The sequence below is a fragment of the Notamacropus eugenii genome, chromosome 6 (genome assembly GCF_028372415.1).
Source record: "Notamacropus eugenii isolate mMacEug1 chromosome 6, mMacEug1.pri_v2, whole genome shotgun sequence".
Lineage (NCBI taxonomy): Eukaryota > Metazoa > Chordata > Mammalia > Diprotodontia > Macropodidae > Notamacropus > Notamacropus eugenii.
The window spans coordinates 101,978,046-101,991,121 of NC_092877.1; the positions used below are offsets into that span (position 1 = coordinate 101,978,046).

Here is a 13,076-nt window from a genome sequence, read left to right on the forward strand (position 1 = left end):
TCTTAGCCACAGTAACTCTTTTTCTTTCCTATTATTAGATTTGTCATTTTTTTTACCCTAAAAAAGTTGAAGAAAAGCTTTCAGTTGTTGGCATATGTTGGCATGAGCAAAATTTCAGAATCTTGATTCAGTAGTCCAACCCAAAGAAATATTTGTAGGTTTTTACCCTCTTTTTTGTACTATTGAAAAAGACTATGCATAAAGCTCTACCATGATGTACAACTAGTCTCTTATGCATGAGATTGAAGACAGGAATGAAGAACGCGTAAGAAGGAATATATAAGAACTGTCTAATCTTTCTTATGCATGTATTTGTTTTAAAGGTCATGGAATCTGGTTAAGCAGTTATGAGGCTGTTCCCTTTTTTAACATGCCTGATCCTGATGGACATAACTTATCGCCAGCATTGGCAGGTTTTTATATGTTTTGGACCATGATTATTTTATTACAGGTAATACTTGTCCTCCTGCTATGAATGCAGAATAATGTTGTTACCTAAGGACTCCCTTAGTTCCTGACCGTTGTTTTCTTTGCCTTGTTAGGTATTGATTCCCATCTCTCTCTACGTTTCCATTGAAATTGTCAAGCTAGGCCAAATCTATTTTATTCAGAGTGACATTGATTTCTATAATGAAAAAATGGATTCCACCATTCAGTGCCGGGCGCTGAACATTGCTGAGGATCTTGGGCAGATACAATATCTTTTCTCTGATAAGACTGGAACCCTTACCGAGAACAAAATGGTTTTCCGGAGATGTAGTATCGCAGGTTTTGATTATTGTCATGAAGAAAATGGTAGGTATTGAATATCATATGCATACACCCTTATTGCTGCCTTCACAAAAATCAGTTGCTATTTCTTTTTTTTTCCCCAGAGATTTTTGTTGTTGTTGTTTATTGCACTTAAATGGCTGGAATCATTGTTATTAACCATTGTGGGTATTTCTACCTGTGTGTTTTTCTCTGAAATTTTATTATTCAAAGCAAAGATCTTAATACAGTGCGGTGGGGATTTTATGAAGGAAAGTAAGTGACTTGTCAAAAAGAGGATAGGGAAGATTAAATGAATGTAACTTTTTATTCTTAGAAAGGTAATGCACAGAATAAGTCATACAGTTTCAGACATGATCAGTGTAGGAATTTGATTTCCTTGAATATATGTACTTGTTACAAGTACTTGGTTTTTATTTTTTCCCAGTGGAAAGGGAGTAGATAGGTGGGAGGAAGAGGAGAAATAAGGATAAACTAGCAAGGAAAAAGGGGGAAAAGAAAGATACTTTTTTTAATACAACAAAGAAAAGAAGGAAAGTCAGAGAATTGTAGACAAGTACAACTTTGAAAGTCGCATGTTGAATTTGTCCTGTATTTAAAAGAAAAGCAAGCTGTTAATAAGAATCTGTATTTTCACATACAATCTTGTGGTATACGGAAATGCCCATTTTATTTGGTATTTGTTCAAAATAAAAAAAAAAAACAGGAAATTATTGAATAAATCCAAGGGAGATTTTTATATGACCCTGATACCTAACAGATTCTGTTATGTTATGAGTGAACCAGTGGTACAAGACATCGTGTCCTGGAGCAAGCCTGCCTGCCTCATTAATGACAAGGCATTCAGTAAGATAACTAGGAAATTTTTCTCCTTTCTCTTATATTCAGATGCTTACTTTAGTCCTTCAGGGATCTGTGATTTCCTTTATTTTGTTGCAAGAATATTAAAAAATTCTATCAACTATTTACCACTGTAACAAGCCCACTTCCTAATATATTCTGTGTTGGTAATGTTTTGGGAGAAATGTATGAAAGAAGAAATTGTAGAACTTAATATGCGTCTCATGATAGAGGGAAAACCAGCTGTTTGTCCATTTTCTTATGATCTGAACAGAATATATAGGGAAGCAAGAAATATTTCTTCTACATTAAGGAATTCTGTAAAGAAGCTATACTTTGAACTAAACCATAATCTGGTTGGTTATTCAAACAGAATTAGAGGATTAGTTCCTGTTTCATATTAATGCCAACTGCTAGGCACCAATTTTAAACTTAATACGTGCTTGTTGACTGACCGTTCCCCCTCCTGAATAATCTTCCACTGAACCTAGTACATCACTGAGATGGGACCTCATTTTTAGAAAAGGGACAACTGAGGCAGTCCCCTTCCTGCTGTATTAATACCTTATCTTTTTTTGTTTTTCATTTTAAACATCAAACTGATATGTTTTCATCTAGGAGCACTAGGGATTGGACTTGTGATTTCCTTGGTCTGGGAAACTGCTACGTGAGGGAACTCCCTCTACAGATGCAGGGACTCTCCCATTTTTAGTCTCAGAGAGTTGTCTAGAGCAATGATAGTTTAAGGGGTTCTACCAGATTAGCACAGCCAGTATGTGGCAGAGGCAGGACTTTCCCCCAGGTTCTAAGACCAACTCTGTAGCCATTATACCACACTAGATACAATCTGTATTGATATTTTCCTTCTACTTGCATCAGTAGTGGAATGATCTGCCTCAAGAAACAGCGTGTTCCCCCTCATTAGAGGTCTCCAGACAAAAACTGAACGACCACTTCTTGAGTGCGGTGTTGAAAGTATTTTTTAGGTGTAGCTTGGACCTGACGGTCACAGAGTCCCCCAAGGGCCCTTCCAGCTCTGAAATTTTTTGACTCTGTGATGATACTTTTGCTTCTTTCACTGCTTTGTGGTTCTAAGTTAATATTCCATTAGATTCCTTTTTTACTGATTATCATCCTAATATATTTATAATTCTTCCAATTAAAAAGGCTTATGCTTATAGTAAAAGATAAGTATCTAGAATTCTATTGATCAGAACTTTCACACAACTATTATACAAGGTATTGAAAAGTCCTAAAGTATATTTCAGGATAGTTTAATTAGAATGTAGTGCACTAACTTCCAAGAGTAATCATCCAAATGTGGCAGAGGACTAACATTAAAAAGAAATCTTTGTTGGGTGCCTCTCATGTACCAGGTATTATTCTAAATCCTTGGCACTCACAGAACTGTAAGCTCTAGGCCCCAAACTCAAGGATCCTTTTGTTTATTTTCTCTCCGCCCTACATGCTCCTCAACATTAGTTCAGAGTAGCATTTTTGAGTTGCACGGTAGTAGAGAAGAACAAAAAGAAAGGCAGTAGTGAAAAAAGCATTGGGTTTGGGGTCGGGAGAAGTGAATTTGCATCCCAGCTCTGCTGTATGCTAGTTGTATAAATTTGGGCGCATCATTTAACCTCTGGCTGCCGTTTCCTGGTGGGTAAAATGAAGGTATTAGTACTCACACTACCTGCCTGACAGGAGTTTTGTGAGTCCTAGATGAGATAACGAATGTCAAAGTGTTTTGAAAATTGTGAAGTGTTCTAGAAATGGAAAGTATCTGTTACTATTATTAACAGCAAATGTCAGATAAATGTTAATGGCTAATGATAAAGGGGTTTATTAACAAAATAAATCACTGGGAATGGAGGTGGTCCCAAAGGGCCTCTTGGAAGAGGTGGGCCTTAACATATGGAAAGAAGTAAGGTTATTATTTCAGAGAGGGAGAACTGGAAACAGGTAAGCTAAGGAAAGAATACCCTTGCTTGTTTGTGAAACAAGGAGTAGGCTGGTTTGCCCAGAATGGATAATTCATGGAAAAGGAGGGGAAGGTAGGAGGTAAGGCCAGCTGATACAGGTGGAAGCCATGGTATTGTTCCATTAACAAGAATTCCCCATTCTCCAAACATGTCAGGTAATGAGGTTCACTATATTTTTAGCTACAAAAGTGCAACCAATTGACACTTGGGGGGAAGTACATTGAAGGTCAGTCGTTGACTCACAGAATCAGAGTTAGAGCTCCAAGGAAGCTCATTTTAGTCAGTCAGATTAGCAAGAGTTTAGTAAGCACATAATATATGCCAGAAACCTTTTTAAACACTGAGGATACATAGGAAGGCAAAAAAGCCATGTCCTCTAATTGGGGAGACAACAAGGAAGCAACTCCATACATACATACGTACATGTGATGTATACACACACATTTTACATACACAGCTGTTTCTGTATTGTCTGCCACAGCAGAGGCAGTGTAAATTGGAGACAATCTCAGAGGCAAGGAATTGGCAGGGGTAGGGAAAGATGAGGGAGGACCAGAAAAGACTTCTTGCAGGAGGGAGAAGCCATGAGGCAAAATTATGGTATGAGGGCATTCCAAGCATGGGAGAAAGCCAGTGAAAAGACACAGAAGTAGAAATGGAAGGATTGGGCAACTAAATATGGTGCCTAGGTTTTAATCCTGAGTGAGTAGAAAAATGGTGGGAGCGTTGACAGTAGTAAGACAGTTAGGAAGAGGGAAGCATTTAAGCTAAGCAAGCTAAAACCTGGAGAGAGTAAATTACTAGGCCTATGGCCCCAGACCTAAGTAAACAGAGCATTCAGGATATATAGAATCAGCAACCACTTTCTTTAGATTTTAACAATAGCATGGTTTCCACTGCCATTTTCCTTCTAAGGACCCAGGGTGCTTTTATTTATATTCTAATTCATTCTCTAGACATCCTCATAAGAGCAAGACTATTATCCTAACTTGGTAGAAAGGATAAGTAGCTTCTCCAGATTCATAGTGTGTGGTAGGTTTTATTCTAAGTCTTTATTTTGCTAATAGTTTTTTCATTAAAGACAACCACAACTTACATTGAAATGAATGTGTCTGGCATCCAGCCAGCAAGCAAATCTTCTTGTACCCTAATTATCAAGTCTAATTTCTCTCCACCAGCCAAGAGGCTAGAGTCCTACCAGGAGGTTTCCTCAGAAGATGAAGATCTGACAGACACTCCTAGTGGCTCTCTCAGCAGTATGACAAAACCGAAGGCACACAGCTGCAGGACAGTTAATAATAGGCCTTTGAAAAGCAAGTCCTTGAATCATCTTGCAGGGAGCTGTTTCGCTGTAGGAGGAGAAGATGGTGCCACTGATGGGTCTCTCTCCAGACAGGAAGCTTTCAGTAGTCCTATTGTAAGTATGCATATGGGTCTTGAATCTTACCCAGAGAAGAACACATACCTTATTGCTCCAGATCAGAACACCTTTATTTGATTGAAAAGGGAGTACTTGATTGCAATGAATTTGAGCAAACAAAACCCATTTTTGAAGATAGCTTCCATTCACATGGAGAAAAGGACAACTTGTATATCTAAAGAAATGGAGCCTTAAAGGCAGTGCTTTCATGTTAAGACTGTGAAGAACAGTTATTGGGTTTAAGGCTAATGTATCTCATTCCCTCAGCCTATAAGAATGAAGAAGATAAGTGTTTAGGACTCTTCACAGAGCTTCTGCTGCTCTGACAGTCTGGGGTGGCTCTCTCACTCTCTCACATAAGCCCCTCTCACATAAGAAGTTTCTCCAAGTCACTGTAAGTGGACACTGTGGTGTCCAGCTGGGCATGTGCCTGGATTCTGGAGAGTTTAGGGACATGTTTGCTTTACAGCTATTTAGCCAATTAGCATTTATTAAGGAAACTGTTATTTGCTAGGTAGGGTAAGCACTAGGCTAAGACAGAAAGTGTATCTTTGAAGAAATTAGGTTGTGTGATTTTTCAGGGTATTGCTACATAAAAGACTTTAGTCTTTCATGATAAAATATTATTTTAAAATAATGTTTGACATGTTTTGTAGTGATCACAGGATCATAGCTATAGAGGTCATCTAGTCCAACTCATTTAAGTTTTCATATAAGGAAACCAAGGCCTCCAGAGATTAAGTGACTTTCCCAAAATTACGCAGTGACAGAGTCAGGATTTGAACTCAGGTTCTTTGATTCCAAATGAGTTCACTACCTCACTTGCCTCCTGCTTCAGTGCAGCCTTGTGACAGGGTCATCTCTAGTGCCAGCCTATCCTTTGGGGGATAAAACTTCTTCCATCTCCTACCCCTTCTTCTCAATCCCAATCAGTGCCTTTTCCATGACCAGCAAAGCACCCCTGCCTCCTGACCCAGATCCCATCCCTTCACCTTTTTCTGTCTGCTGTTAGACAGACCTCTTGTGGCCTTACAGGATACTACATCGCTACCTGCCAGGAAGTTCAATCTCAAGAAAGGACTTCTAACAGTCCAGTCCCATGACTCTCTCAACAGTTCTTTGAAATGCTGAGCTGCCTATTTTCCAACCCCATGCTCCATACTGATTTTTATACTCAATCTCTCCCTTTCACTCATCCCCCATATTCAATCTGTTGTTAAATCTTAACTATTTCTACTTTAACAAGAGTTCTAGGATATTTCCCCTTCTCTCCACCCACACTAATGCTACCAAGTTCCAAGTTCAGACCCTCTCACGTAGACTACCACCATGACCTTCTTATTGATTCCCTGCCCAGGTATTTTCCATTGTAGTTTATCCTCCGGTCAGCAGTCGAGGTGATTTTTCCAAAATGAAGGTCTGCAATGCAGCTAAAATTATGAGGAAAGCACAAAACTGGAAAACAATTTTGGAGCAAGTATCCCTGAGAAAGGGCTTATTTCTCAAATGTATAGAGAACTGTGTCATTCCCCAATTGATAAATGGTCAAAAGATGTAAAGAGGCAGTTTTTAGACAAAAAAATCAGAGCTATGTAGAATCCTATGAAAAAATGCTCTAAATCACTACTGGTTAGAGAAATTCAAATTAAAATTTCTTCTGTTATCTGTTGCGAACAAGGATTGTTTTATGTTTTGTGCTTGTATCTCTAACACCTACCATAGGGCCCAGCTCAAAGTAGGTGTTTAAGAAATATTTGTTGATTGAATTAAAATAGATAAAATAGTCAAATGAAATCACACTGAAGATTTATACTCTGAGATACCACCTCACCCCTATCAGGTTGGCTAATGTGACAAAAAAGGAAAATGTTCGATATTGGAGGGTATGTCACAGAATTGGGATACTATTGTATTTTTGGTGAAGCTTGTCTAACCATTCTGGAGAGCACTTTGGAACTTTGCCCAAAGAAGTATAAAACCAGGCATACTTTTTGATCCAGCAATACCACTACTAGGTCTGTTTCTCAAAAACATTTTTTTTTTTTAAAAAGGAAAGGAACCTATTTGTACAAAAACATTTATAACAGCTCTTTTTGTGATGGTTAAGAATTGTAAATCACAGTAATGCTTAACCGTTGGGGGATGACTAAACAAGCTGTGGTATATGATTGTAATGGAATATTATTGTGCTATGTTAAATTATGAACAGGCTGATTTCAGAAAAACATAGAAAGACTTATATGAATTGATGCATAATGAAGTGAACAGAACCAGGAGAACATTTTGTACAGTATCGGCAATATTGTTCAGTGAAGAACTGTGAATGACACAGTGATCCAAGACAATCCCAAAGGACTAATGATGAAGCATATTACCCATCTCCAGAGAAAGAACTGATATTGTTTGAATACAGACTAAAACATGCTGTTTTTAATTTTCTTTCATTTTTTTAAGTTTTAATTGAGTTTTCTTATACAAAATGACTAACATGGAAATGTTTTACATAATTGCACATGTATCTGGCCTGTGGCTAAAGATTTATTCCTCACTGATTTTCTGATTAGTAGTGTAAGAAAACCACATCCCTCTAGATTTATGTGCCTCAACACATCTTTTCACAGACTAGTCAGAAGGATTTATAAATTTTTTTTCTTCTGTTACCTGTTGCGAACAAGGATTGTTTTATGTTTTGTGCTTGTATCCCTAACACCTGCCACAGGGCTCAGCTCAAAGTAGGTGTTTAAGAAATATTTGTTGATTGAATTAAAATAGATAAAATAGTCAAATGAAATCACACTGAAGATTTATACTCTGACTATAGCCAGTAGAGCTTAGTTCATATCCTAAGTAGCTATGTATAGCTGTGCCATTTTTTCTCTCTAACATAAAGAATATGACATCTCACAATTGTTTTTGAGCATATATTTTAGAAATAACTTAGTGTGTCCCAGTCCTAACCAATCAAGATTACTCTATTGCCATAGCAAGGCTTAAGAAATAGAATAGGAGGGTAATATTTTTCAGTTTTTTCTGAACCCTAAAATATATTTATATTTCTCTGAAATATGTATAAATTGTATTTGCAGTTTTGTAAACCATGAAAGACTCAAAGTAAATTAAATTCAACAAACATAATCATATAGTTTTGAGAAATTGTTAATGTTATTCAGTTTCCTGACATAATTGATAGACTTGCAAAACATCTGAGCAGATACTGTTGGATTGCCAATACTTGGTACTGCATTCTTCACTTAACAATGGTACCCTTTCTGGAACCAGCCATTTCCAGAGTAAGGGCAGGAGGAACATGACTTAATCTGCTAAATTGGTGTCTTTGAGAACTAATTTACTTTTAAAATTATAGTGTCTACTATCAGCTACTCAGATGTAATGACATGGGTAAATTAAAGCTATTTCTAATAGGTAAGAAGATGATCTCTGATGCAGCTTTTAGTTCTGTAATTCTATAATCTTTCTGGCATTGTGTTGTATTAAAATGGGTAGAAGTAGTTAAGTCAGGGATTTGTGGAGGCTCTTCTCCCTAGATATATCCTGTGTGCTCTGTACTGTTAAAAGTTGGTGGAGAATCAGTGTGTTGTCATAGAAAAACCACTGCTCTTAAGAGCCAAAAAGGGTAGATTCAAATCGAAAGCCTCTCACTTATTATCTATGATGACAGGAAAGAGGGAGGAAGGGAAGAAAGAAAAGATGGAAGGAAAGGAGGAGGACATTTGGACTTGTGCTATGTTCCAGGTATTGTGGGACAATAACACCCCTGAACCTCAGCATCTTCATTTGTAAATGAAAATAGTCATAACCACCTACTTCAGTAGATTATTGTAAGGAAAAGTGCTTTGTTGTTGTTGGTTGTTGGTTGTGTTTGTCCTTCATTCTCAAAGAGAACCATGAATGACATCAAGATGATGATGTGACTTGCAGTTGACTTTGATTTGAGTGAGGTAGGTCTGTTCAAGGTCACCAGCCTCATTTTGTAAGTTTCCAGTTGATCTGTAAAGTGAGCCATTAATACTAGAGGTCCTTCATGAATTCTAGTGTTTATATAAATTGGGTGCTTGCATTATGGCTGTTAGTTAACACTTCAAAACTAGTAACACATTGACTTCCCAGTTCTCATTCCGAGAAAGTGAGCTCTTTATAGAGTGGCTTATCAGTAGCAAAAGAAGCATGACAGTGGAAACTCAGAGCTAATTCTTTGTCCTTTCACAGTGTCATTCACATGGTACTTCTGCACCTAAATAAGTGACAGTCCTTTCAGTGGAGAGGAAAAAAGCAAATGTAAAGATGATGGGTATCATCATTGTTGTGATGTGCACACATAACTTTTTGACGAATTTTAATTTTGCTTTGCTCTTCAAATGTGTTATTCTGCCATTCTCACTGCCACATAGAATTTTCTGGTAAGAATAGATTAAATATTGTATATTACTTCTTCCCTTATAGATGGTATCTAGTTGAAAAAACTATAATATAAGGACTTTGCCCTTGATCAATACCTTTTGTGACCCGCAGGAAACTGATGTTGTGCCAGATACAGGACTTTTGGCCAAATTTAGCCAGATCACACCTCAGTTATTCATGCTACCAAATGAAACTGATCAAGATCTGTCAGCAGAGATTTTGTACATAATTGATTTCTTTCTCGCCTTGGCAATTTGTAATACGGTTGTAGTTTCATCTCCCAACCAGCCACGACAAAGGGTAAGTCGTCTTCATTCTCCCCAATCCCAAACCACTAAAGAAGATAAAAGGTTTAGAGGTGTTTGCTCTAGTAATGTTACATAAATGAAGCTTGAGAAAGGGTTATGTTGCTTTTTATTGACTTTGTGATGAATTATTTACTAGACTAAAATGAAATTATCCAACCCCCCCCCCCCACCAAATAATATTGACTACAAGTCACAAAAGGTGAACTTTTAGGATACTTTGCTTTATGTATTTGTACCAGTTATCTCTAAGTTTTCATTTGTACCATTCTGAAATTAAATCTGTAATATCCTAAGTAGTCCCCCCAAAATATTTCACCCAGAAGCTGCCTATTCCAGTGGAATCAGAACTCCAGTACTTATACCTAACTTTATGATAAATTTATTAGGGAATCACAAACAAAACATAGTCTAAGAGGGAGAAATATTTGTGGAATGTTCATCTAGCCCACTTGTTCCACCAAATACTATAGTCCATTTTCAATTTTTAAAAAAACGTTGTGGAAAATGGAAACTCACTGCTGTGTTAAGTTATTCTTGGTTAAGTGTCTTCCTATTAGCACACATCTGCACTTAATTTCTGAACACACTGCATAAATCCAATTAAAATTTAATTTAGCCTCAGATCATTTGTTTTTGGCAACTTCAGAGGTGGGTCAACTTTGCCATAAACATAATTTATTTCAAGTTTAAAAACATTTGCTTGAAAAACTATCTTCTTGGGAGGTTGCTATGTGAAAATTGTGTAGCTGAGAATGCAATATAATATCACATACTTTTCATGGAACAATTTTTCATATAATTAGAAATAATTAGTAACCTTTATATATAACACTTTGAGGTTTGCAAAGACCTTTCTCTATGTTAGCTCATTTGATCTTCACAAAACCCTGTGAATTAGGTACTATTATTGTCCCCATTTTACAGATAAAAAAAACTGAGGAATAGGGAAGTTATGGCTTACCTAGGGTCACATGTCTAGTAAGTGTCTGAAGTAGGATTCAGAGTCAGGTCATCCTGATTCCTCTTGTCCAGTTTGAAGGAAGGAAGAGAAACTTCTCTATGATTTGCAGATAACTTTTAACGGTTCACTTGGATCATTTCTAAAGTTTTATTCAGTTTTTATTTGGTGCTTGTTTTATGGAAGGCACTACGCTAGGAACTGTAGGACACAGAAAGATAAGTAAGGGACAGTCCTTTTGCTCTTGGAGCTAGCTTTATCATCTCCTATCTAAGGAACCATGTGAGAATGATAGGGTATTACACCTTTGTTCTTTTTCCCCAAGAACCATAATTATACATTGACTGCAAAAAAAGTTCTGTATAGTTATATACATGAGTCTGAGTCTACTTTTTATTATGTAGGATATTTGTGGAAAGGATTGAGCAAGATTGAACATGTAAACAATAACCTCAATTGATTCAGTTCCCATTTTTTTCTTCCTGGTAGAGCTGCTAACAATTTAAAAATTGCCTAGCATGAGTTTCCGTTCCACTGAGTTCACCATAATTATTGCAGTGAGAGCTAAGTTATTTCACCTGCTCATCATCAGCATTGCTTTTTGAGAGAAAAATAATAGAAGGTTGTACATCTTTGTGACTCTTCGGTCATTCCCTGACGTCTTTAAACTTGCAAAGTGTGGAGGCTGGAATAGATGGCTTCTGAAGTGTTTTTTATCTCCAAATCTAAGATCCTATGAAAACTGAGTTGACTTTAAGAGGTAATTAAGTTGCTTAACAGGTTTAGCATAGATATACAAATCTAAACTGACAGAAACTAGATTATACTTAAAAGAAGTCAGGCTGCAGGCAAATGAGATTTCTTTCATAAAATAAAAGAACATCATGAGACATAACACTGGAACTGTTCTTTTTATGTGACTTCTTTCCTTGCCATCTTATACACCACTAACCATTGCATCTGTAAATATGTAATATTCAATATCTGTAATATGTAATCAACATTTCTTGGATTCATGGTTTTTTAGGCACTTTCCTCATTTGCAAACACTTGAAGGTTTTGCCTTATGGTGTGTTTTATTTTGTTTCCCACAGTTGAGACTCTCCTCAATGGGTAGAATGCCCATCACATCCTTAGAGGAAATTAAAAATCTCTTCCAGAAGTTATCTGTTCGAAGGGCAAGTTTTCCATCCCTTTGCAGTGGAAAAGAACCATCATCTGGAGGTCCAAACGCCTTTGTGAGCAGACTCTCCCTCTTTAATCGATCAAAGCTGGCTCCACCCACTGAGGAAGACGCTTCCCAGTTAAGTGATTGGGCTCAAGGCCCCAGCGAAACAACTTGCCTCAAAGACCAAGAGAAATCTGAAGCTGCTGCAGGCAGCGCCAGTGGTAGTTTGGACTCTGTGGGGCAGACACTTGCTTCAGATTTGCACTATGAAGCAGAAAGCCCAGATGAAGCTGCCTTAGTGTATGCAGCACGGGCTTACCAGTGCACTTTACAGTCCCGGACACCTGACCAGGTTACAGTTGACCTGGCTGCTTTGGGACCTTTAACATTTCAACTTTTACACATTCTTCCTTTTGACTCTGTGAGAAAAAGAATGTCTGTTGTGGTTAGGCACCCTCTGTCCAACAAGGTTGTGGTATATACGAAGGGGGCTGACTCTGTCATCATGGAGCTGCTGTCATTAGCATCTGCGGGTAAGTACGTGCCTCACTGATGCCTCAGTCTCATTATCTTAGACCTTTGAGTTAGGACATCATAAGACCAGCTGGCCACACGTTTGTAACACTGAACTATCTAGATTATCATTCCATAGCAAGCTTGACTTTGAAGTCAGTCACATGAAAAACAATCAGAATTGATGTATGTGTGTTCCATTCTTAGTGTTATCCTCTGTTTCTGAAACATTTAGAGACAGACTAATGTTCTCTGGTCAGGATCTCTTTTATTAGGGGTTCTTTGGTATTCAAAAATAAAAATTACTTAACATGCCTAGGAACATTGCTCTTTATTTGAAGCTTAAATTGTAATATTTTGAAGATGTGTTTGTAATTGGAAAAGCTCATTAAAATACTACTTTTATGTTTTCTTAATCATTTTAGATGGTGAGACTTTAGAAAAACAACAAAAGATAATCAGGGAGAAAACCCAGAGACATTTAGATGACTATGCCAGAAAAGGGCTTCGCACTTTATGTATTGCAAAAAAGGTGAGACTTGTTAACTGAATTTCCTCATTTCCATAGGGGTGGTATGCTCTTGGGCATTTGAAAACTATAATTCATCTGTAAGAAGGTCCCATTGATCTGAGTCCCTGTTTTCTAAGGTTTGGGCTTGTAGTGTGAATATGATTTAAGTGTTGAACACAGGACTCTTCTCCC

The 13,076-nt window shown here is 37.4% G+C and overlaps 1 protein-coding gene across 2 annotated transcripts in view; it reads left to right on the forward strand.

The window, feature by feature from the left end:
- The window catches only part of ATP10D (ATPase phospholipid transporting 10D (putative)), a 119,285-nt gene that overhangs the window by 73,713 nt on the left and 32,496 nt on the right, over positions 1-13,076 (forward strand). For both annotated transcript variants that reach the window (XM_072620687.1, XM_072620688.1), the window contains exons 8-13: positions 324-451; positions 543-795; positions 4,766-5,004; positions 9,538-9,726; positions 11,787-12,393; positions 12,799-12,905. In XM_072620687.1, the coding sequence (XP_072476788.1) occupies positions 324-451; positions 543-795; positions 4,766-5,004; positions 9,538-9,726; positions 11,787-12,393; positions 12,799-12,905 (1,523 nt within the window). The remainder of the gene's footprint in view (positions 1-323; positions 452-542; positions 796-4,765; positions 5,005-9,537; positions 9,727-11,786; positions 12,394-12,798; positions 12,906-13,076) is intronic.